The 27763-nt window shown below is 29.4% G+C and overlaps 1 protein-coding gene across 1 annotated transcript; it reads left to right on the top strand.

Annotated features, from left to right (window-relative positions):
* Positions 1 to 27587, top strand: Mf (myofilin). The gene is made up of 6 exons (XM_080172878.1): positions 1 to 139; positions 9157 to 9313; positions 11100 to 11192; positions 13761 to 13817; positions 17936 to 18027; positions 27237 to 27587. Exons 2-5 carry the CDS (start codon positions 9192 to 9194, stop codon positions 18018 to 18020), a joined length of 357 nt encoding a protein of 118 aa, XP_080029004.1. The 5' UTR covers positions 1 to 139; positions 9157 to 9191; the 3' UTR covers positions 18021 to 18027; positions 27237 to 27587.
* The last annotated feature ends 176 nt before the right edge of the window (positions 27588 to 27763 follow it).

Raw genomic sequence — 27763 nt, 5'->3', positions numbered from 1 at the left:
AAAAGTGTCCATGCCAGGAAGGGGGATTGTTATTGTTAGGAAAAGATGTTTGATAAAGGGGAAGGTTAAGGCAATATCTCGAGGCTAGGCTTTGCTTTGCCCTGCTAGTCAAACACTCACCTTCACTTAGCACAGCCAGGTAGAAACACTCCACATTATAGTATAGGCTGACCGCTCTATCATAGCTAAATGCCAATTATTAAGGACTTTATTACAGATATCAAAGAATTTAGTAAAGGATAGGTTATTAAACATTGAAATTATATGAAATAGATTTTTAAAAGTTAATGTTATTATTAGTTTAGTAATTCATTAAAAGCATTTTTAAAACTCAAAAAGGCTTTCTAATTCTTCCCAAACATTTTTTTATGTGTTTTTCTATTTATTTATTTTTAATGCCCTTGAATCATTTTTGAAGTATAACAATGAAAACTGACAGTCAAAAATAATAAAAAGGTTTATGTTTTAAAATGCGCAAAAGTAAAACGTTGATTCAAAAATTTCATCATTTGACTTCTTATATAAATAGATAATGAAATTAATATTCAGAAATTAAATACATTTTCTTAAAGAATTAATATAAAAATTTCCAAGATTAAAATTGAAAAGTTTTAATTAAATTCTCAAAAATCTATTTTTAAAACTGGTGTTAATTTTTTATTTGCGTAGCTACTTAAACTCTGGGGTCAGTACTTCAATCTTTTTGACGAATTTAAGCATATAGAATGTCATATCTAAACATTTATTGTCAATTTTTTCTCTTCATAGTTTTATCAAAAATGTTTTAAGCTCACTATTGCTGCGCTGTTATTGAACATAGTTATCATTTTCACCCCCTAGTAACCTATTAACGTAAATTTGAATTCAATTTGCAAAATTTAAATATTGAAAGATCAGCATTTTAAAGTAATTACTAAACCTACTGAAGATATTTTTAGATATACACACGTACTTTAAACTATTTTAAATTAAAACCTTTAAAATTATAAGTAGCGCAGCACTAATATTCGGATGTCTTACCTATTGATCGTTTGGCCAATTAATGTTTTGGCATTTTTAACCAATAAAAAATTAGAGAAGTTTTATCGGTCAGACGAACAGGCCCTAATATTGAAGCTACAGTTGAGGAAACTTAATGGACATAAAAAGTTATACATCCCATATGATAATCAATTTTTAGAAAAAACCTTGTGTAGAATTAAAATATTGGTTTAAAAGTTTAGACAATGTTATAAACAACCAATGTTTTTTTGAATTACCAAAGTTTAAAACGCAAGGAATAAGGTAATAGTTTAGAAATTTTGGGTACCAGAAAAATTACACTCCAATTTACCCCATCCTCTTTTTTAAACTGAACATTTTTAAAATTTGTTTCTTGTTAAAAATTGACTTCTGTTAAAATCTAATTGCAGTTCATGATATTTTGATTTAAAGTTTTCCATTCCAATAATTAAACAAACATAATTTTAAAAGATTTTTGTTCAGATACTAATTAATATCCAAAATGAATATATTTTTAATGGAAATTTTATTATGTCAGTAAGAAAACTTCCAAATTAATTTGTTTCAAAATTTTCGTCATATTTTTTATTTTAACTAATGTATTCTAATAAATAAAAATACAAGATTAATTAGAAAAAATTGACGTTGATATAATAATTATTCTATAGTATATTATCAGCACAACCAAACTATAATTGTAGTGTGTAGTTACGTCTGTCCGGCCAAATGTTTTACCAATGTTTTTATTATTACTTGGATCTTACACCAGATTATCATGTACTCTAATAAAGTGATAAACTTGTAGGAAGCTAAATTGACGACAATTTGTCCCCTGTCATAATATCCACTTATTTTCTATATCCATTGTTAAACCTTGTTAATTATTAGATTAAAAATCCCAGTTTAAAAATACTTTACCTAAAGAATAATCTAATAAAATTGTCATATTTGATGATTAGTAATTGACATTACCTGCTAAAACATAAGGATGATTGTTTTTTAATTGTTAACTCGTAATATATGCGCTTAATAAGGATTTGATTTACAACTGCCCACACAATTTTATAAATACAAAAAATTATTCTTAATTATCCAAATTTAAAGCTTAAAAATCAAATTTTCAGGGTTTAAAAGGTAAATCAGACATTTATCAATCTATCAAAGTCCGTCTGTCTGTTTGTCTGTCTTTCTAATTTGGGTTAAATATTTTTTATTCAATCCATCCTCTTATATCTTTAAACAACCCCACCCCCCTCTCCCCCTCCCTCCCCTCTATATCTCTTTATCATATTTTTCTTTCCATGCAAAAAATATCATTTAAAAAAATCTGGCAATTTTTAAAATAACAAATTTGTTATTTAAAATATCAGCTGTTATGAATTGCTACCTATCATATTACTGACGGTCATCCTAAGCTGTTTAGCGGTCATTTCACACTTCATTTAAATAATTGCCTGTCATAAATTTAAATATTAAACCTCATTTTTAAAATATATTTCAAAAATTGATTTTTAATTAGTTCTAAATGTTTTTTAAAGGTTTAATTATTTGAAATTGTTTAAATGACTTTATGATTTTTATTATTTAAAAAAAACATTTCTTATTTGATCAGACGTGATTTAGGATTTATAACTTGTAAGATTATAACTTTAGGCCAAGACTAGTAGCTGAAAAAACTACTAAGAAGAGAATAGATATTTCTAATGGGATATGACCCCCCCCCCTTTACAACAAGATATCTCAATATTATTCCAGTAACATTAAAGCTTTATTATATTTATAAATTATTCGGTTCCGTGGTTTTGAGATCTTATTGGCTAATAGTAATACCAAACTGATTTAGTATATTATGTATAAAGGTAGAAATAGAACACACAATTCTTTTTAAATTTAAGTTTGGCTTTGACCTTTCATAAAAGAAGTAGATAAACATAAAAAGTCTGCTTCCATTTTTGTCAACCTAGTCTTTTAAAAATTACAAGGACAATTACTAAAAAAAATTTTTGTACATTTTTTAAGTAAAGCTCCTTTTAGCATGCAAAAACCGATATAAATAGTTAGAGTAGATTACCTTGGCCCATAAACAGGCGCAACTCAACACCATCCAAAGTTAGGACTACAAAGGTCGTGCGATCAAAGGGTTGGATGTTACTTAACCTAATATCCACCAGTGGTGGGCGTTATTGCATCTTATTACAAGCAGATGATGATCATGGATTCTTTAGTTGATTATACTTGAAATCGACGGAGAATCCCGCCCCCATTAGGCAATAGGTAATAATAGCAAGCCAATCGATTTATTGCTAATACCTGCAAAAAATGTTATTATAACTGTTTTATCTGTAGTTTTTTAATGATTGCTTGTTACTTCTTTGCTACATACAAAGAGATCAAATGTTATAGAGTAGCTTTGCCCCAAGAAATGTATTTTGAAGCAATAGCCCCGTGTGTTTTCCAGCTAACAAATTTTTCATGCGTTTAATGCCTTTGTTTTTCTACCCTTTACAGCCCTCAAGATACGTTTACACAAACATGTAAAATATGAAATTTTAAAATTTTATTATTTTTATAATGAAATACAAGATATTTGTCTTTCTGCATCGAAGGATTATGCTAACCGCTGAACCTTTATGGTTCTCCTTTACAAGGTGGCTTCTCATAGGTCCTGGGAAGTTTTACTAAAATTATTTTTTATACATTCTTACTTATTGTTTCAATGTGTATGGTTTCATTTTGCCTATATTTTTTAGATTTAGCTACCTTTTCTGATTTTAGATAGCAGTTTTGTATTTGGCCCTAGTACTTTGAAAGAGGAATAGATAAGGCTTAAGGAAAACAGAAAAAAAATAAATATGGAATCTTTAGTCCTTGGGCTACTTAACTTTTATTTTCAAATTTATCTCATGATATTTTTTTATTTTCTTAACATATTACATTGACTAATTTTGACTTTTCACGGTTAGACCCTCAGATGTCAAAACTTTATTTTAGTGTTTGGCCAAAATGACTTAGCAATTGTATCTGTAAGTACGTCTAATAACACCCTTTGCTATTTTTAAAATCCTAGAAAATTTTTTTTGCAAGAAAATTGCATAAATTCGCAACCTTTTTTAGAACTACTACATAACTCGAGTTTTAAAACTTTTTATATAAAATCCTTTTTACAAAAAATATCAATAATTTCTTAAAATTAAACCTGAAAGAAAAAAAATCTCATTACACGTGTTAATTTGCATGTTTTAGGTCTTTTTTTGAGGAAAGTATAACTTCCACATTTTTGACAATAATTATATTTTTTAACATTTCAAAGTAAAATATAATAAAACTTAAACGATTTTTCTTGAATTATCAGTTGAAAATTTCATCAAACATGCAATTTAAGTGATGAAAATTTAATAAAATCATTTTTTGAATGTTTAGAATTACCAATTTTCTACATTTAAAACAAAATCTTAACAAAATTTAAAAACATTATAATATATAACTTTAAAAATCAATAACATTTTATAAAATGATGTTTTAAAAAATAAATCATTAAAAGGTATTAAAATGCATTTTAAGTTGCTTAAAATTAAAACGAGAATATCTTTTTACACTTTATTCTTTGTAATAGAGATTAATCGTCATTTGCTGAAAATGAAACATTTAATAAACTAATTGAATCTTTTTGTGACCATATTTAAAATTTTTAATTTTTACACTAAGATGTTTTTTAATAAAAATCTTTGTTAATTTCTGTTGTACGACAAAAAAAGAAAGGGACTTTTTTTACTATTTCTAGGTTATCTTATGCAATTTAAACTATATAATATGAAATAAATTTTAATTGTCTTTCTTTTGAGCCACAAAACACTGTAAAATGTAACATATATGCAAAAATAACAATTTTTTTAATGAATATTATAATATCCTTATATGACATTGCGTCAGAGCTTATTCTTTAGATCATATGTTCATGAAAAGTAGCCATAACTTGGAGGGTTGCGCTAATTATTAGAATATTAAATAAACTTGAATGGTAAAAATATTAGCATAACCTTTGTCAATTCAAATGCTTTAGGTATATAATTCGGAAAGTTAGTTAAAAAAGAGAGAATTTGCTGTGTATACTATTGAAAGACTTTCAAAAATGTGAATTTCAAAGCAATCCTAAAAGATCGGGCCGTAGGCGAGTCTTAGTCGATTGGGGGGTACGGGGGTTTTCTGATAGCAATTTGCGTTATTGGTATACAATGTAAAAAAAAACATTTTAAAGAAATTCTTTAAATAAAACCCAACGTGTATTGGCAGTACAAACATCTTTATGCTAGCAGACATATGTTTATCAAAATTAAAGAAAAGTATTTCCACAAGAAAAATTATTCAGGTTTCTACTTTATAATTTTAAATATTTTTTTCTGATAAAATGTTTGAAATATATCATATAATCATTTACCAAAAAAAATATTTTGATAATTTAGATTTCAGAGAATATGAAAACCCTCAAAAACTAAGACGACATTTTGCATCTTCTGCTATGACATTTAAGAAAAAAAATTAAAAAATCAAAATTTAGTATGAAAACTATCTATGGGTTTTTCATTATCATTTACTTATATCGAAAGTGCCAAACATTGTACCCTAACTTATTCATTTAATAAAAAACTAACCGTGTTTTATGAAGGACAATCGTAACCAGAATTTGATAATCTGATACAATAATGGTTCTACTCATAAACAAAAAATTGACACTAGATATCAATAGCTGATATCCAAAAAAACGGGTTAGTGTTGGTAGTTTTGGCAGTTTCCCTTAAAGTGCCTATTCGAACAAAGTAAAGTACACCTACCACCCCCCCCCCCCCCCCAACTTTTATTCTGAAATAATTCAATATCTAATGGGGATTATTATAGAAATTAAACTGTCCCCCCTATTTTATTTGAAGATAATAGGGGAGGGTTCAATGGTCAATTTTTGTTGTTTTCTTTCAAACCCAGAATTGTCAGCAGCCTAGCTGCAGTTGCCCAGACAATTTTCTGGAACAAGGACTTTAAAGCTAAAAAGATAACAAGTAGTTAACCTATTTATCTGGGCTCGGCAGCAGCGCATAAGCCTCAGTGAATTCGTTATTTTATAAATTTAAATCTATGCTAGATGTCTAAACTGTTTCTAAACAGACAAGCTATCGTTTCGGAATTACTGTTTTTCACACAAGCGGGTTAAAATTTGAGACTTATGAGTTGCTGCCGAGCCCTGCTATTTAAAGGCTAAACTCACTACTGTGAAGTAAAAAACTAGGATATTACATGTTTAAAAGTTCGCAGCTTAAAGGCTCAGGAAAAGATAAATAATAAATATGTACAACTAAAAAGTAAAAAAAACAGTGACAATTTCTACAGAAAACTTTTAAATATTAACAATTTTATTTGCTTTTTTGTTTGGGCAGTTAATCTACCACAAAAAATAGACTTTAAGATGTACCAAAACAAAAATAACACTTCAATAAAAAAGTATGAAGCAAAGTAAACAGAAATAAAATATAAATTTTCTATTGTAAGCTTTTGTTTTACAAATATGAAGATCAATAATTTCCCTTTGAAAGAATTTTGTGTACTTTTCTCGGCCACCCACTCAACATAACCCAAACCCACCCCCCTACATCCCCTAAGTTTTACAAGAGGAATAAACTTGAATTGCTTTATTCAGGTTAGGTTATAGTTGAATAATTAGAGACCCACAGGGCAGGTACGCAACATGTTTTCATACAGGGTTTAAAATAAATAATTTGAAAATGTAAAAGTTCACAAGTTGGTTCAAGGGAAATCACCATTAAAATTATTTTTCCTGACGTCAAACCACAATGAAAATAAAAGAACTTAATTATTTTATTTTTAATTATTTTCCAAACGAAAAATATTAGAATTAAGATACAAAACTTTTTTTAATAATGATTGTATTTTTAATTACTTCTAAACCATATTTGTCTTATTTTTATTTGAAAATATAACAAAAAGTTTCGTATTCATTAAGATTTATCTAAAAAGTAAATTAGTTATTTTTATCACTTTATACAAAAACTGGCGGCTACGCCCATGAGGCCTCTTGAGACAATTGAAGAAATTTGTGTTGGAGAAAGTCGACCTTTAAATTTAAAATTTAAATTTAAAAAATTATACGCTCAGCCGTTCTGGAGATCTTAGCAGAAAAAGACACAAATTACTCCCTTTTTTCCTTTTTATGAAATGACTAAGAAATACAATATTTCATTGTTATTCAATTTAAAAAATAAAAGCTAAAACAAACAAAAATGCCTTACCATCTTAAAATAGCTCATGCACACGGGAAAGCTAAATGCAGGAATGGGAGAGGATAATGACAATAACCACTCCAAAATATTTAAAAGCCAACAAAGACAGAATAATAAACGGTTGAATTGGGAAAGAATTGTATATTGTCTACTTACGGCTATGCCCCAAGAGGCTCCTAGGGGCGCATATTAAAGAATAAGGGGATAGCCGACCCTCAACTTTATTTTTCAAAAAAAAAAGGTTTTTTCCTAGGGGTGATTTTTCTTGGAAGGGTCGGGTCAACCTCCCCCCTTTTAAAAATATTTATAAACCTAACCAGGATGCTGTGAGTATTGGTGCAAAAAATATGACGTAACAAAAAAAATTAGCCAATGAGAGGCCGTTATTGACCAATGGTAAAATTTATAGTGGACTCTCATTGGCTATTTTTTTTTGTTACGTCATATTTTTTGCACCAATACTCACAGCATCCTAACCAGGACCTATGTTAATCTTTATTGTGAAGGAAAAAACATATCGGTTCAGCGGTTAGCAAGATCATTTGGCACACACAGAGACAGAATAACAGACATGCTGTTACTATTATATCAGGATTGTCTGATCCCTGTTTCCCTGACGAGGGATACGTGAATCAGAAATGACGTTAAATGTTTGAAGTTTATGTAATTTTGTTTATGTTAAATTAAATGAATGAAAACTTGAGAATAGATATGGAAAGTCAGGAAGAAGGGGGTTAGTTAATAGTTAATGTTTTAAAGTATTGGCCCGATTCAATTTCTCTCCTCCGTGATCTCAAGGGAAAAGGACCATAAAGCATCCCAAATGGTGATAAACAAAATTACCCCTTCTGTATATCCAAATTAATAGTTTAAAGTTTGGATACTACTACATAGTTTAATCTGACCCAGCCAATCAAAATTCCATAAAAATATCCAAATTGCTTTAATCGTTATATAAGATTATTAGTTATAAAACTTTGGGTACCAGTGTAATTTACAGTTCAATGTCCCTTTAGAAATTGTTTCGTCCCTTATACTAAAAAGAAAAAACATTTTTCAGGAATCGTATTGGTTCAGCGGTTACCGATTTCCTTCGGTACACAGACAGACAGACATATATTCTTTTACTTTTATATAAGGATTAACAAATAAGTAAAAGACATCACTTTTAAATATCTTTCCCCGTGAGATTTACACAAAACCTTGAAAATGTCAGAAGTTCAAATTAAAATTTATTTTAAGAAATCCTAATTACTGAAAAATTAATTTGAGTCATTGTCAGACTATAAAGAATAAACAAAAGAGGGCATTAAAAACAAATTATAATTAGATAAATGAAGCTTTTCTGTTCAAATGTGAAAGAAAACTTTGACTTAAAAACTAATATAATTTTCACAGACGGAAAGATCTTGCTTATATAATAGAAAATTATAACTCATAATTTTTATATTGCATTTAAAGCAAAATTTATTTAAATTGAACGTAGAATAGAAAAAGATTTCAATAAAATATCTAAAAATAAATCTCGTTTATCAAAATCTCAAAATTTTCCTTTTTTCAATTTTTAAAGTAAGATTTTGTATTCTGTCGATTTCAAGAGTTTAAATCGACTATTCTATTATATAATTTTATTTGTCTGTAGCTTAGGATTGTGATAACTACTAAATCGATTGGGTTATCCATTTTGTAGCAGCTTTATATAGGTTCCTGGATTGTTTTAAATAGTTAAATGGAATTCTTAAATTACCTAGCCTTATTCTTCAATTACATCAAATTATAATTTCATATTTATGCTTATAAATTAAAACAAGTAATCTTCATAGTGGAATGTAACATTAATCATGATTAAAGTTTGAAATGATTTCAGATTTGCTGCCTTTCCTCTCAGCCTAAATCATCACGATGTCTCTCGACCTGTACACCGCCCACATCCCCCTGACACAGAAGGCCTCTTTCTGGTCCAACTTTGTGTCCTCTCTGAAGGGCAGCCAGGACCTCAGGGCCCCTGAGGAGCCCAGAGTCAGGTGAATATTTAAATTACACTAGTACCCAAAGATTGATAAGAATGTTATCTTAAATACCTTAATTTATTGTCCATTGTCTTATCCCGGTGTATATCATTTATTCTCTCATAATTTTATCTACGCCATTCGCGCCATTCAACCTTTTGAAAAGATCTTAAAAAACAATATGGGAATTCCTTGGTCCTCTTTCTATATTGGTTAAACTTAAAAACGGCAACCAATTAAAAAGACTACCACCTTATTACAACAATATTACTAAAGACGACATTATTAACCAGAAATTAATGTGGTGCATTTCAACAGTACAGTGTATCTGTACAGTCTAAAATAAGCTTTTTACAAAGTTTCTATAATAATGATATGTCATAAATAGGACGATTTTTTATAATTTTATAGCAAACCTACTTTACAACTATATTTTTTTGAGTCTGTTGGTTAATTGGGTGATAAGATTTGCACATTGATACGGTGCTAGGTTTGTACAATGTCATGGTAATATAGACTGATATAAAAAAGTAAAGATTGGAGATTTTTTAAATGTCTTATTTTTAAAAAAAATTGTTTTAAATCTTTGTTAATATTGGACATAATCATCCATGTTTAACATAAAAAAAACCTTACAACTGCAAAATAATAATATTTTTATAAAAAAAATATTTACTCTAAAAATGAATCTAAAGCTGTACTTTGGAAACTAACATCAAAACAATAATCCCTCAATTTATTTTTCATCAAATTTTGTTGAAAGTATTGTTGTACTTTGTATTTTATATTTATGTCAGCAATTCAGCCAATTTCCAATTATATGTTTTAGGTTAAAATTAGAAAATTTAATTTTCAATTATTTCTTCTTGATAATTAAGATCTGAGATCGTATTACTAAATGATAAAGTTTATAAAACCAATTAAGATTTTAAACTCCAATTACAGAATTTTATAAGTAATGAGTTTCAGTAAAAATTTTCCTTGCTAAAGAAAGTTGAAATCAAATTAATTGGCAATTTACTTAATTAGAAATTAATTGTTTTTGAGAGGAAATTTAATTATGCCATTATTTTTTAAAATTTCGGTGACCTTAGCCTTTGAGTATAGTTATTTTTTGCATCTTATTATAAAGAGCTTTCCGCGGATATAGAATGTACAATTATAAGATTAAAACCAGTTTTTTTAGCCCCAAGGTGATGAAGCTGGATATAATTCGATGCTAGACATGGATGAGAACCGGTTCCTATCCACTGGATTCAAATGAATACAAGAAAAAAATTTTGTTAGAATCAATTAAGCTAAGAAGTAGATATGTATGCTACACCATGCCTTTTTCAAAAAATAAATGCTCAACTTTTTTAATAAGGGTCAGCATACCACAGTATACCACATTTAAAATTTCTTTTCCAGTATGCCTTCAAATCCAATAATTATCCGCTGGAACAGAATTTTAGCCATATTAAAAAATTAAATATATCATCATATTACAGACAATTTTCCACAAACAATAAAATAAAATATTATATAAATAATAACAGTTTTGTTATAATGTGCCTTTGGCCCCTTGAGTCTAACAAATCTTTATTTTTTATTTTATTATACAAGTAAAGCTGTCTATATATGTACCTTTCAATGAATAACTATTATATGATCTAAGACAACTTATTGACTTAATGTTTGAGTACTTTCTCTAGAAAGCTTTTTTTCTTAAAGTGCATATTTTTAGAACAAATCAAGTGTTTATTTTAAAAGCCGTATAATATAAGTGCTAATTTTGAGATTAACATTTTTTTCTGCCTAGGACCTGGCATCCATCCATCGTTGAGACTCTCCCCAATGACTTCCCCGACCTCAAGCACGAGTTTGGCAAACTCGAGTCCCAGATGTTTGACAGGTTAGCCAATTTTTTTAGCACCTTTTTTTGATATTTTATCGTTGATTAGCTACTATATAATTATGTTATGTCTGTCAGTCGTAAAGTTACATTTTACAAAAAAAAAAAAGATGCACAGTAGACTTTTTAAGGTTATCTTTATCCCGCCTAACAAAAAAATTGCTGTTATCGCTGCGCTACTTATTCAAAAAGTTGTTCTTGTCGGTATATCCTTTAATTAATTTGATCAAAATTCAAATATATTACTATAATTTTTCTAGAAAGGTAAAATATTTAAATTATCCTCCATATTAAATTTGTTGCATATTTTGAATTTTCAAATGCAAATAATTCTTATAATAATCTAGTCTGTCGTTAAAACTAAGTAATTTTTAGATATGAAAGAATTATCTTATCTTTATTAAACTTTACATAATAGATTTTTAAGCCTTTTATATCGAATTAGATTTTTAGGAGAGAAAAAAAAACTTATTTCTAATAGCAAATAAATTAAATTGCTAGTTTTTTATCTTTGCTATTATGGATGTTTTAATCCTTATTAAAATTAGATTTGATAATAGTTAGTTGAAAAGTTATCTAAATGATCATAAATCAAAGTTTATTTCATTAAGTAGCCAAAAAAGGAATTTTAAGTTACGCAGCTAAAGTAATAATTTATATAAGACCTGTCAAAGTCTCGGCTCAACACCGCGTCATAACTAAAGTCGTTAAAATTGGTTCCTATTGCTGCTATGTCAGATACAAAGAGTAGGGGTATGCCTTATCAAAGGTCGTGCAATGAAAGAGTTGGTTATCTGTTGGATGTTACTTAACCCAGATCCCCGGGAAGAGGATCTAAGGTTGATTAGATGGGTTGTAAATAAATAATGGCTATAGAATATTCGTGGATATTATGACAGGGGAAAAAGTGTCCATTTAGGTTGCTAAAATGGACATCATTTATTGGTCAGTTTGTTTATCCAGTAGGAGGGTGAGGGAATTGGGTTATAAGTGGTGGATGGGGGAAATCGTTATATAATCCAGCTACAAGTTTCACTTTATTAGAGTACATGATAATCTGGTGTAAGATCCAAGTAATGATAAATCCATTAGCAAAATATTATTTGATCATAGTTCATCAAATATCCGCCTACACTCAGTGTAACAACCTACATAACTTTAAATTCAAAATTTTATCAATTAATTTTTGTAATTCTTCAGGTAATTATCAAATTATAAAATTAACTTGCAAGAACTTACAACATTTTGTTAAACATTAAAATATGATATAAATTCCAGTATGGCTATGAAACCAATTAGTCTCCTCTGAATTAGAACTGGTTCTCAGCCATACTGAAAAATTTCCACAAACTTTAAAATAAAATCAATACCAGGCCTTTAGACAAAACTGGTTTAAATCTTATGATTTTAATTTCTGCGAACATTTGTGGATAATACGATGCGATAAATAAATATTGGAACATATTATCAGGAAATCATGGCATTTGACAATTTCATTTGATAGCTTATATTTCATGTATTTAAAATTAAAAAATAATCAAACAAGGTGCAATTTTATTTTGGGTTACATGATGAACAGACAGATCATATTTAAGGAGTATCTACGCTATTGAAAATTGACCCTTAGTAACAAAAATATTGGACCTTGAGTAGATGCAAATATTCTGTTACTAAAATGGCCAGTAAACAAAATATATTATGACGACTGTTTTTTTTTAAAGAGCCATTTTGCTTTTTTAGTTACTTTCCCTAGCAACAATATTTGCTTAGAAGCATAGCTGCTCAATAATTAGGATTTGTCTGTATTGAGAAACTGAGAAATTAGTAAATGAGAGGTTCTACATGTGGTTTTGCCTCTAAATACATATATGGGGACTTAATGGAGGGGGGGGGGGGGAGTGGATGTCTACCCTTTTTTATAGTTTAAAAAAATAGAAAGTAAAATACTTTTCTCACAGGTGTCATTTTTTAGACGCGATTTCTCCCCCACCCAAAAAATAGTTAAAAACCTCTCCAAAACATATCGGGTCAGCGGTTAGCAAGATCCTTCGGTACAGACAGACAGACCTAGATCCTGTTACTTTAACATAAGTATTATCTTGTAAATTAAATAAAGTATATAATGAAAAGATTAAAATCTTAAGGTTTTAACTTAAAATTCTCTATATTGTGAAACTAAATCTTAAGTAACATTTAAATTTGATATATTTCATATTGAAGTGATTTTTAGTACATTTATGTAATTTACATCAAACATTTAAAATAACATTTGCATTTCAATCTAATTTAGTTAAATATATTTTTATGGTTATAAAATCTTTAGATTCCCTTTTAAACAAGTTTACACTAGTTTATTAGAATTTGTAAATCATTACAATTATAAGCAGGAGCGTGTAGAAAGGGGGGGGCTATCCAACCCCCTGACAAAATTAGAAATTCTCATGGGTTTTTTACATTTTACAGAAAGTTATTTTACAGTTATCTATGGCATCGTTTTATAGAAATTTTCCGCTGATAACAATGAAAAAAAATAGATTTAATCCATGTTTGAAAATATTAAAATTTTAGACCCCGTCGTGGAGGAAGCGTTGCCCCCACTCCCGTCCTTCCTGATGCCCATGAGAGGTAACATACACATAGATAGATACATAAATAGATAGGTAGAAAAAATAGAACGATAGGTAGATATGATACCATAAATACGTAGATAAGTATAAATAGATAGGTAGATAAATAGATAGGTATATAAATAGATAGGTAGATAAATAGATAGGTAGATAAATAGATAGGTAGATAGATAGGTAGAAAAATACACATAGATAGATAGATAGATAGATAGATAGATAGATAGATAGATAGATAGATAGATAGATAGATAGATAGACAAAAAATGGTAAAAATTAAGTAGTTGGATTTACAGAACAGAACCAATTGATTTAGCAGATAGACATAAAGATTTTCTAGATCTATGAAGTGCAGCACCTACAATTTTATAAACGTAACAGGATGTCTCATATCTGTCTATTTTGTCACTAGACTTTATAGAGCAGATTAATATCTATTTTGGGGGAAAAAACCCTCCCTCAAAGAATTTTTTAAGCTCTATACAGTGCCTATAAAAAATTACATCATACAATATGTACATATGACCAATGATAGGCAAATACACTGGATATGGCAGGCCAGTATATATTTTGATATTTTTTATGGGCACATTTTTTTCTTTTTAAAGCTAAAATGTAAAGCGGAGTCTTTTGTTTAACTTGGAGTGATGAAAACATACGTACAGAACATATAAATTTCTTCAATTACATGAAAAAAATATACTTCTACGTTAGTTTAAAAGGTTTCGTGATTATTTGTAGAATTGGTTGTTAGAATAGCTACCCCTAGTTAAAATTAACTATTTATCGCCTTCCTTCGTTTTTTGGTTTTCAATCAGACTTCCTACTCTTTATAGATTTTATTTTTTGTGAAGATTTCTTTAATCAATGAACTGTCTGTCATGAAGTAGGTATTTTAAGGAACTGTGATTTTCTCAGTTGCTGTTTAAGATGAATGAGAATACTTATAGCTTATTCTAGAATAGAACTTTATACGTTTATCTGTATATTATTTTTTTATTTTCCACGAGGAGAAAATGTAATTTTCTCGGCTGTTATATGAGATGTTTTATGTTTCTTTGGAAGTTGTCTGACTTTTTAACTTATTTGTCCATACGACTTTTTGGGGTTTCTATTTATATTGCTTCGCTGCTTATAAATTTTGTCATACTTGTTCACTGTAAGATATATACCAGGGCTCGGAAGCTGCGCGTCAGCTGCGACTAAGCCTCAAATTTAAACCTTTATGGATGCTTTCAAGAAAAAAAAACATTTAAAAAAGGAATTGCCATATTAGGGTCAAATTTAAACTTCCAGCTGATTTGTAAAATTTTAAGGTTGATTTTTTGTTGCTTACAGGCGGCTGACGAGTCCTGAAATATACATTTTGAATGAATTGATGATTGTGTCTAATTTTGGAATATTTGTGCGGATGTATTGTTTGTAACAAGGATAATGGGATTAATCATATAGGGTTACATTATATCATTCACCATCATTTATAGATACACTTTATATTATAGATAGATAGTTTCCAGGGAGTAAGGGAGGGGACAATGGGCAATTAATTCAATTTAAGAGGGTTCGCTGAAAAGCAATAAAAACCAGATTTTTCAAGAAAATTTTACCAAAATTGTTAAGGGATCATGGTAACCAAATTTAGAACAAAATTAGTTCTAAGAAAAAAATCATTTACTTGAAAATTAAATTATCAACACATCACAATGTAGTAAACATTCTGTAATTAATCACTAGAAAAATCTTGTTTAGAACTACCACAACCCTTCTTATATATTTATAACTGACCCCAAAATTCAAGCGGTTCTTAGATTATTTAATACATAAATATCACAGTAGAGTTTCTATACATGAAAAGACATTTTCTTGGGAAAAAATATTTGTTAAAACCAGCGATAAATTACAAACTTTTCTGTCTGCATATTCAAAACTAGCTCAGCTAGTTAGCGGGGCATTGATGCGCAAGTCCCCAAAATCAGTAAGAATCTGCTATATTCGTGCACATTCCCTTTAAGCCAGTCCCCAAAGTCTGAGACTCCTTAAAAATTGAATATTCGATCCATTGTCCCCTCCCTTACTCCCTGGATAGTTTCAATGAATGGATCATTAATAGTTATTTGTCGCATCGTATTATGGACAGCTTTCCTCGGATATCAAAAAAAATTATGACTAGTACCAAGGCCCAGACAAACAAAACTTAAATTAATTTTAAGATTTCTGTACAAATATTCATGGTAAATTGTCTGTATTACGATGCTATATATAATTTTTCAGTATGGCTTAGAACCGGTTTAAATCCATCGGATATTTTTCGCTTTTAAAGCAATACCGGAAAAGCTTTTTTATATCCATGTTGTGTAGGTTTGTTTTTACTAGATATCGTATTTTAAGCGCAGCCACTTAGTAATCATCACCCATACAACAAAATGTGTAATTTAGCCATTGCTTGGGGGGGGGGGGAGCATTTAACCCCGAACAACCATGTGTGTAAATTTGATACCCTGGGATCCTATTGTTTTCTACCTTAAATCTGAGTTTTAACTACCCCCCCCCCCCCAACCTCAAAAAATTAAATAAAATAAATTAATAAAAGCTTAAAAACTTCATATTAACTTCATATAAGACCCTTAAAGGAACTAAAGAGTCGGGAATAAAAGAAATGTTCTCCCGAATTTATTAATTTTCTTTATTAGAAAAAAAAAATCAAACTCAACTGGCATTTAATCTTTTTATAAAACGTATATGATACAATTTCTTTTTATTTATAAATTTTAAGCCTTTCGAGACAATTTTCAAGTTCTTATTAAATTTTCCTTGAAACTCTATTTTTGGTAAAGAGCAATGATTTTTGCTTTTTTTATTTGAAGCAAAGTTACTCTATAAATAATAAATATGGTTGATAATTATTATCGTTAGTCATATTAAGTCACGCAAAATAGCTTTAAACCATTAATAAATTCTGTTAATACACGGACGTTCAAGGGGCGCGGTAAAACGGCACGAAAGCACGCCGTATTTTTTTACACTTAAAATTCTACCCTCTTCCTAAAATGTTTTTTGGGAGGGGGTTAAAAACTCAGACTTTTCAGGGTCCCTATAGGGGTGGGGAAGATTGAGGTTAAAATTCAACATATTAACATTTTTATTTTTTTTTGGGGGGGGGGATGTTAATCATTTCTTTACCCCCTCTCAATATGGAAATATGTTTAAATGATCCAATTACTACTATTTTTGTAAATACAGGTGCTGAAAATAAATCTTTATTTGAGTCTAATCAGAAGATTGACGATGGAAATTTTCTTGTGATATAACATCAATCTAACAAGAATAGATTTTGTGTTAGATACTATTAAATAATTATCAGTGTATAATTCTATTTTAAAAGTTCTATTTTAAAAAATCTTAGTGACGTAATTTTTTCTATTCGCGATTTCTCTTGTGAGCTTGAAAGTTATCCTCTCCCCCCCCCCAAAAAAAAAAAAATAAATTATTTTTTTAAAAGCCCTATATGCTTCACTACAAAGAATATCCTTATCGCTCCAGCAGTTAGCGAGACATATTGATACAGACGCTCTGAGAGACAGACAAAAAGTAACATCTATCAATTTCTAGCAGTGTATCTATCTATGTTTCTATCTATATATCTATCTATGTCTATCTGTTTATTTATCTATGTATATATCTTTATATCTATCTGTGTATCTATCTATGTCTATCTGTTTATTTATCTGTGTATCTATCTATGTATCTATATGTGTATCTATCTATATCTATCTGTGTATCTATCTATGTATCTATCTATATATATCTATCTATATCTATCTATATCTATCTGTGTATCTATTTATGTATCTATCTATATCTATCTATGTTTCTATCATTTTCTAGCAGTGTATCTATCTATTTCTATCTATGTCTATCTGTGTAACTATCTATGTATTTATTTATTTCTATCTTTGTATCTATCAATTTATCTGTGTATCGATCTATGTATCTATCTATGTCTATCTATATATCTATGTCTATCTGTTTATTTATCTATGTATCTATCTTTGTATCTATCTATGTATCTATCTATTTCTAGCAGTGTATCTATCTATGTCTATCTATGTATCTATCTAGGATCTTCACTGTTGGTTACAGCTATCTGCCCGTGCATACAGAAATCTACGGCACCTACAGAGCACAGACCGCTAGGATGTCTTAAATAACAGGTAAATTGCGGAGTTGCGACAATGTAATATAGAAAATACGTGGATACGTTGACTGGGGAAATTTGTCTTCAACTTAGCTTGTTAATATAAAAATCATTTATTGGGCCTCCAATAGGAGGGGAGGGGAAGGGGGTATAGTTATTATAGCCAGCTATGAGCATCACTTTATTAGAGCACATGAAAATCTAGTAATAATCCAATTAGTAATATATCGATTGTTGCAACGCTCTACAAATATCAACAAGGGCCACTATGTTCTCAGTGTAGCAAATAAAATCAACATATTAGTCAATTATTTACTAAGTATATTTGCGATTACTTTTATTTAATGAAATCTTCCAATTTTTAACATTTACAAAACAGCCTGCTTTATTGCATCAAGATCCATGACAGATCTATATAGGAAATGAACGTCTATAAATGAGCTCGAGTCTTCCAATGGTTAAGTGTTTAAAACTCATAGTGCTCCAATAATCCTCATTAAACTCTCATTGACCAAAGCGATAAGACCTTTATTCTATTTGTTTATGGAATGAATTAAGTTTTTCACTTCATGTAGATATTTGAATTACATTGAAGTATTTAATCCTTATTTCATTAATAAAAAATATACGTTCATAATAGAGTAAATCTAAGAAAACTGTATTTTAAAAGAATTCGATTGTGGTGACACTTTCTTAGTGTTAAAATATTAAAACTAAAATTTTAATCAAATTAACCCTTTGGTGATGGTAATGTGAAAAAAATAGAATTGAAAAAATCTTTTTAAAAAATTAATAAATATTTACTTCTTTCTTTTAGATAGTAATGGCGGGTAAGGAAAATTGATTTATTGAGAAATAGATAAATAGATATGTACTTATAGAAAACTAGCCAATAGCGATATAGTAATATTGTTCCAACTCTAGTAAGGATAAATAGGCGACAATCATCCCTTACAATAAAGATTAAATTTACCTTTACATACGTTGAAACCTTAGCTATATAGTATGTGCGAGCCCGCTATCAATAACAAACAATGAACATAAAATAAAACAAATCAACACATAGGACAAATTGTTGAATGCTATGACCTGAAAATGGATACAGGATATACGTGGATATATTGTCAGGGGAAATTTTGTTAACTTGTTCAGCTTGTTAACATGGACATCACTTATTGGTCAGTTAATTCATCCAGTAGGAGTGAGTGGGGGGTAGATAGGAGGTATCGTACATTAAAATCTGGTGCAACATCCATGAAATAATATATCGAAATGCTTTGTGTTGTCAAAAATAGACGTCTGACCTGGGCGCAAAAAAATAGAATGACTACAAATTCTTTTGTAGGGTCAGGTATTTTGAAAATAGCTTCAAAATCTTTTAATAGTATTGTCAGTAAAATGATATGTCAATTTTAAAGTATTATGTTACTTACCTAGTAGTTATATTTTTCTTGTAGTATTGCTTAATGTTGGTCATAGTGTCAGAGAATATATCCGACAAAATAACTTTAAAAATCGTATTTTTCAAAAAAAAAATAGTCTCTTAATCTCAAGGGAATTCAACCAAAAAGTCCCCCCTCCCAAACTCTTCATCTAATTTTTGTTCTGAAAAAATATTAGAGTTTGCATTCCTTTTATGGAGAGATATCCCCCACAATATAAACAAAACCTGCCCTGGACCATTAATAAACTTCCCAACAAATTGTGAAACGATCGTTCCAGCCGTTTACGATATTTCGGCAGACAAAAACACACACACACACACACATACACACAACTTGCTATTTTAGAGTTTATAAATTCACCCTGCATTTGCTTCATCCCTGCTAAAAGCTTACTTACAAATTTGAAAACTAATGTAAATAATCTTTGTAGATTTTTGTCTAGAAAACAAGGAATATAATATGCAATAGCAGTGTAGCTTTTTGTATAAAAAAGTCAAATTCAATTATTCAATTCAAACCGATCACTTTATGATTACCAGAGATGGGTTTTTGAAAGATGAATGCCACGTTTTTCGACATTTTTTACGATATGAATAACAAGCGCGGCATTAGCGAAATCTAAACAGAGTATACAACTATTTATTTAATTATTTCGCTTTTGTTAGTACAGCCTTTATAAAAGAAAAACAAATTATCTTAAATCTATTTTTGCTGCATATTAATTAATACATATTTTTAGAGCTATATTATACATTATACAAATGGCTAAATTAATAATTTAAAAATTTTGAATTCTTAAGTTGTATACTCTGTTTAGATTTCGCGTATGCCGCACTTGTTATTCATAGCGTAAAAAATGTCGGAAAAACGCGGCATTATCTTTTAAGAACCCATCTCAGAGTTTTTAATATAAGGGATAAGAAAACAGACGATAAATGTACAGTACATTCTAGTATAAAATCATTAGCTGAAAAAAATTTTCCAAAGTTATTGAGTCAACGAAAAAAAGTAGTTATATACCTTTGGGTATCTTTGCAGTCCAATTTACAGTTTAAAAACACAAAACAACATCGCGAATGAATTTAAGAGTAGCTGCGCTACTAAAAAAACTGGGCAGATTTGAAAGAAGGGTTTATTTTGAACATTATTTGTTGTCTGAATGACATCATTCATACTGCGACATAACTAGAAAACAAAAGAAAAATCTTATATAAAAAATCCTCCAAAAGTTACCAACTGCTACACTGTCAGATGCGTGGTTTCAAAATGTCTTTGATTTTAAAAAAAATGCAACTAATTGTCAGTAATAAATTTATAAAAGTCAATTAAGGTTTGATGTTTATAAAAAAAAAGGTTTTTTTTATTTTAACTGTATTGTATTCTAATTCTAAAAAGATTGAACATAAAAGAATTCCCTAATGTTTTCGCGGTTTTTTTTGTGTGCAGTTTCTTAATTTTGCAATAGTTGTGAGTTTGTGAAATTCATGCAAGACTTTTTTTTCTTCTCGGGGATTACGGGGTCTGTAAAATGTTTTGCTATTAAAAAATTCAAGGTCGTCCAATCTTTTTTTTGGAGGGAGGTGGGGGGGGGGGGGGGTGAGGGATGTAGGGGGATATAAAATGCAGGGAGTAAGGGAGGGGACAATGGGCAGTTAATTCAATTTTATAGTTGTGACCCTTTAAGGTTGAAAACCCAGATATTTCCAGATAAATCAAGTATTTGCAATATAGCAACCTTTAGTGGAAAATTTTGACTTTTTGAATTGTTTTTAATTCGAAATGCACCATCCTTAAACTGATGCTATACCACAAGCCTTTGATTCTAGAGATCAAAACCCTTGTTTACAATTCATTTTCATAATTGTTATTTAAACTTCGGAAAATTAAGGAAATAGACCATTTTACTTTTACAACTTCTTTTACCCAAATTTTTTTTATTGTATTTATTAAAAAGCTTAGACATGAAAAAGCCTTTAAATAATTATATTACAAAACTTACTAAAACAATTACCTTCCTACAGAACTTTTAACTCAAGTTATTTCATTTAACGAAATAAAAATGAGATACCTTGCGTCAAAATTTCATACTACATAAATAAAATAGTTGAGAACATAAGTACATCTTAATTTTAAAGATCTTAAGGTTTAAGTAACATATCTTAGGATAACTGGTAGCTGCGCTCCTAGCATCCAGGACAGAAAAAAAATAACACCATCTTGAGATTTTAATGATAAACAAACCTTGAACAACTCAGGACTTCGTGAATTTTCCCTAAAATTTTGAAATTAATCGGATCACTAATTACAGAAATATTAAGCTAAAGACAAAAAACTTTTGCCTTTACATTAAATCAATAAGAAACATCTAACATGTCTAAAGTAACGAAAAGAGCTAATCGTTACGGACGTACAAATGTGCGGGACCTAATTATAGGAAGGCTTTGCTCATAATAACTAATAATCTTAATATAATTTCTTTCTACAACGAACTAATCGGAATGAATTAACATTAAACAAGAATTAGATATAAAAAATGTAATGATTCAATTTACAAAATAATTTTCAAAATCAAAATATTCTGTCTGCTTGTTATTGTTTATCTTTTTGTTGACGCGCTAGTTTGCCGCGAGATTATGCATGATTTTGCGTGACGTCATTCATAATTGGTCCCCAAGATTGGTTAGAAACTGCTAAATTCTTGCATGTTCCCTTTAAGCCAGTCCCCAAAGTCTAAGACTCCTAAAAATTGAATATTCGATCCATTGTCCCCTCCCTTACTCCCTGTATAAAATGGCACACAAATTTTTTGTAATCCCTTTTTCCTCTAAAATTTGTTTAATATCTAAATAATAGGGGTTCAATTCTCATAGGACAATGACCCATGAAATTGATGTACGTCCTTAATGATTATACACATAGTTATCCCTTCTGTAGATTACAACGAGTTGTTGCAACGTTTGGACACCTGACTTAGTGAACCAAAAGTACCCATAACTTGCTAAGCTAAAGAATAAGAAAACGTTATTACAAAACTTTGGGGACTAGTAAAATGAACAGTCCAATATCCATTCAGTCCTGGAATTGTACACATTTTTTTCTTTTCTAATTTGGTGACATCATTCTGCATTCAAAAAAATTTTAGGCATCTTCTATTGAAAACTTAAGACATAGAATGCGATAGAATACATTTTTTTTAGCTTTTTATTCAATAACGTCATAGTGTTATAGGCTTTTAGAGGTACTTAAGGGAGGGGGGTGGGGGTGGGATTACCAAAATGACCCACTTTTAGTTTTAAAAAGAAGAATGAAGCAAATATTTTTAATGTGTTATAATCACAAATCCGCAATTAAAATAAAAAATTATAGCTATTTAAGTTTACTTTCCATTATCTAAGCATTTATTAAGTAAGCTACCTGATTACCTATCTATAGCTGTCAAACTGTATTATAGAAATAGATATAGAATATACGTGGATATTAAGACAGAACAAATTGTCGTCAATTTAGGTTGCTAACATGAATGACATCAATTATTGGTCAGTTCGTCCATACAGAAGGAAGAAAGGGGATGGGGAAAAGGGGGTTGATAAAGGGATCGTTATTTTAGCCAGCTACAAGTGTCAGTTTATTATAGTATATGAAAATCGGGCGTAATATCCTAGTAATAATAAATCCATTATCATAAAATGATTTAAACGAAAATGATTAAAATCCCTCCACAGATTATGACGTCATTTGATAAAATAATCAATGAGATGCTAGCATAAATTTACCATTGGTCAATTACAGTGTATACTGGCCTCTCATTGGCTATTCTATAGTATGACGTCATGATATGTGGAGGGACTTTAATCATCTTCGATTTAAACTTGAAATCTTGTAACCTCTAGAGAATATGAATGGAGTATGACTAATAGAATAGAAATAAACAAGGGATGACAACATCCATAAAGATCAACACATCACATAATTAAATACTTATCTTAGAGCTATAATCTCTACAAAATAAAAATAAACTATAAAACAGTAAGAATAATACTTGTAATTATAATATAATAATAACTAGCCTACTTAACTAACATGATTCCTTTTTTTTACTTTTAAAGAGTAGCTTTTTTTATCAAGTCAATTCAAAGAATTGAACAATGAATAATCTTCTTAATGAATTTTTAAGCTCTTAAGAAATTAAAATTGTTTACATCTTATCTCTAATTTTGAAGAAAGCTAATTTAAAATCTGGAAAAATCGAGTTTTTGAAATATTTTTTCCTTAAAATAGAGTAAAAATAAAAAAAGCTCTATAATTCGATTTGTCGTTTGTCTGTGTTTAGAGTTAAAGAGTTGAAATATGTAAAGAACCGATTGGGTTCTACTCTTTAGGGAATATACCTACTTTGGTGGTTATATGCTATTTTCATGGGGGTTGGACTGGACACCCCCAACCCTCTCATAGAAGAAAAAATTTACCCCCCCCCCTGATTTTTTTGTAAAAAAATATGGGGGAGGGGGCCCCAGAGGCTACGGGCAAAAGTAATTTTTTTTTCTGAAGCTTAAGATTTTATTAACTTCTATTTTAGGAAAGCTGCACATATGTCCCGGTAGGGTTTTATGTGATTTTATTTTTTAGATTTAGATATTTTAAAATATAATCTTTTTATAGATTTATTTAGGTTCGATGATTTTTCTTTAAAATTGATGATTTAAAGTCGGTTAGAAAGGTGTTTGATTTACGGTTAAATGCATTCAAATTGAATATATATAAATAGTCTTAAAACAAGGATGACATTTTCATAAAAAGTTTCAAAGCTTTCTTTTCTTTAACTTGGGTAATGATATGTCTGTCAGTCCATTTGCGTCAATTAAATTTTTTTTCTTGTTTCTTGTAATAGGTATGATTTTCTTTGAGATTTTGCACATTCTCTCTCTTATTTTTCTTTTTTATGACAACTGGACATCTGCTATATAACTCAATTTGTTCGTTATTCATTCAATGATCTTCTTGTGCTTCGCCACTTATGGATGTTGTCATTCTTGTTTTTACATTTCTAAGCAAGTTATTAGCTTATTATCGTTGTGCTACTTATGAATATATTTCCCTTGTTGAGCTTTGAATAATATCCATACGGACATATAAATGTAGGTGACTTGTAGTAGAGTGGCTGAGCCATAGTGCGTGAACAAGACCTATGTCCAGGAAATCTATAAACAGAGCACAGTCAAATTGACGTCTGTAAGAGACATTACAAATTTATAGTCAGAACAAAATTAAACAGAAATTATATTCTTTTAGTATTTCTTTCTTTGTAAAAATAATAAAGAAATAAGGTCATATAGAAAAATATTAATCATTAATATTAATCATTATAATATTTTGATTAATGGCAAAGACACGACTTGAACCGGTAGGTCAAACGAACATTAGCACATGTAGAGTTTCAAAACTGGACATGCTTGCATTTTTAGGACTTGATTATAGAGATTCTTCGCTTATAACAATGTACTTTGTTGTCCTAGGAATCAGTATTCCAAAAAACAGACCAATCGGATAGATTTATCACATAAACATTTGATGTTAAAAAGCAACATGTTTAAAATGGACGTACTGACTTTCTGGTAACGATTATAAAGTTGCTTCGCTTTCTAACTCGTACCCAACTCCTATAGGAATCATCTTGCAAAGTTGGAAATCGATAGGACAATTCTAACATGCCTAAATTAACGAAAAGAGCTATCCGTTACGTACGGACCGACCCTAGTTATAGAAAAGCTTCGCTTTAAAAAGACAGACAGGTGTTTCAGTTCATAAATATGTAGTTAGGGGAACAGGATATTTGGCTGTTTAAAAAAAAACACTAGTCCCACTCCCAAAAGTTTTATAATAATGTTTTCCTACTCGTTAGATAAATAACTTTGGTGACTTTTATTAATTTGATTGGTTGGTTCAATCTATAGAAGGGGTAATTTTGTGTATCTCCATTCGGGATGTACGTCAATTTATCGGTCATTGTCTTATACCTTTAAATCCTTGAAGTAGTACTTTTAATGCCTAAATTATTCGAGCGAACATACTATACTGTTTAATAGCTGTGCTATTTTAAAGATGCGAAGGGTTTTGTCCTTGTTTTCCGAACACCCTTTCAAGCTAGATTTGAAGGTCTTTTCTAATCTTATGTCTTATTTAAAAATAAACAAAGCTTCTAGTCTTGACCCTTTCAAATACACACAAACTCAAATTTTTAAGTGCATCATGTGAGATTTTAAAAGCGAAGCTACATTATAACTTGGATGTTTCTGCCCGTCGGTCGTCTAAAAAAAACTATACAAAATCAGCTTATATTAGCAACGTAATTAATTTGGAGAAAAAAAATCACGAAACCTATACATATTTTCAGGCGTCGTTGGGGGGCAACACATTGACGACCTCTCCATCTGCCCCCCAAATATTATTTTAGATTTATTTCGCTTGTTGCTTATACCTGATACAAATGATTATCACATCTTTATCTGCTAAATTTCTTAAATTAAAAACCTTAAGTTTGCTATTTAATGGCAAAAAGTTAATTTAAGTAATTTTCTAAAAATACTTTGAAATTTACAAATGTCGTCATTGCTGCATTCATTTTAATATATTTTTCTTGTTACTTTTGAAATGTAAAATTTTGGAGAGTTTACCCCTTTTCCCCCTTTTTCTTTCAACAATATAAAGAATTTAGAGTTTTAAAAAATTCAAAGATAAAGGTAATAACAAATTCTGGGGTTAATTAACCAAATCGACACTAAAAAGGGGAAAACAAAATATTCTAAAATATTGTCAGGCATCATTTATTTGAGCTTCTATAGGTATTATTTCTAAAAGGCAAATCCCAATCGGACAGAGAGGTAGCCGGATAAAGTGTCTCAAAAATCAGACATGTGACGGCATAAAAATGAGGGAGATGAGAGGAGAAGTGTGAAAGAAAACCTCAAAAAAGATATGAATAATCCCTCATTTTTATGACATCACATGGCTGATTTTGAGACACTAGGGATAAGACAATGGCCGATGAATTACCATACATCCCCAGAGATTATACACAAAATTATCACGTCTGTAAATTACAATTAGTGGGTAAAACGTATGGACACCTAACTTAATGAACCTACAATTCGAAATTAATTAAAAGTCCCCAAAATTGTTAAGCTAACGAATAAGAAAACGTTATAATTAAACTTTAGGAACTAGTGTAATTATTATTATTTTCACAAGTCAATTGCTATTCTTAAGTCAAAAACGCCTAAATTTACACAATTATAAAAACGATCTTTTGAGTTTTGTAGATACTACAAAGAAATTACACACACACACACACGCGCGCGCGCGCGTACTTAAAGCAATTACAAATTGTTGTGGGTAAAAAGTCAGGTGATAAAAATTCCTGATCTTTGTCAACATGAATTGTTCAAATACCTTTACCTGAAATTAGTTTCGCGCGGTGGAGGCAAATTGACCAACAGGCTTATCTTTAAATAATTGTAAATTTGACAAAAATAAGTTCAACCAGTATTAAAATCTATTTTGATTTTAAAATTTACTGTTTTTTGAGGACGCGTTCATAATTTACAAAGATCTATTTTACTATTAAACCTTAAAAGAATTTTAAAAAGCGTGTAATGTCTAATACTGACATCGACATTAAGACCAATATTAACTTCTATAAAGTTCGAACCATTAAATATAATAAGAGTTTATAAATGTTTAATATTTAATTCAATAATAAAATTAATAATCTTCTTTTTTTCAGAGACTGCCAAAAACCCCAAATCACAGAAGACTCAACAAAACAAAAGAAGCCATCAAACTATCATAAAATCACCCTCACATCAAAATACTTTGACATACATATATAAATACACTTTAGTATAACACATGGCTTTTTAAAATCTTTGAAAAAAACACACATTTTTTACTTACAAAAAAAGACACTTAAAAACTGACATATAAAAGGACACACCAAGTTTGGAAAAAAATATTCGCTCGAATGAAAAAAAATGTTTCTAAAACCCGCTAATTAACTAAAAAAAATATCGAAAATGATTATGATTATAATATTATAGACGAATGTTATTTTATCTTAAATATAAATTTCTCAAAATTTTGTGTTTATTATTATATTATTATTATTGTTATAATAATTTTATGAGCAAAACTACTTTATAAATAGGTCGTTCGTTTGATTTTTGCCGTCAATAGATAATAGTTATTTCTTGTATTGTATTATAAACAGCTTTCCGCGGATATAAAGTGTACAATTCTAAGATTAAAACCAGT

This window comes from Acartia tonsa, chromosome 9 (genome assembly GCF_053477335.1).
Source record: "Acartia tonsa isolate MP-2025a chromosome 9, ASM5347733v1, whole genome shotgun sequence".
Classification (NCBI taxonomy): domain Eukaryota; kingdom Metazoa; phylum Arthropoda; class Copepoda; order Calanoida; family Acartiidae; genus Acartia; species Acartia tonsa.
This window is presented reverse-complemented; position numbering and strand designations above follow the sequence as displayed.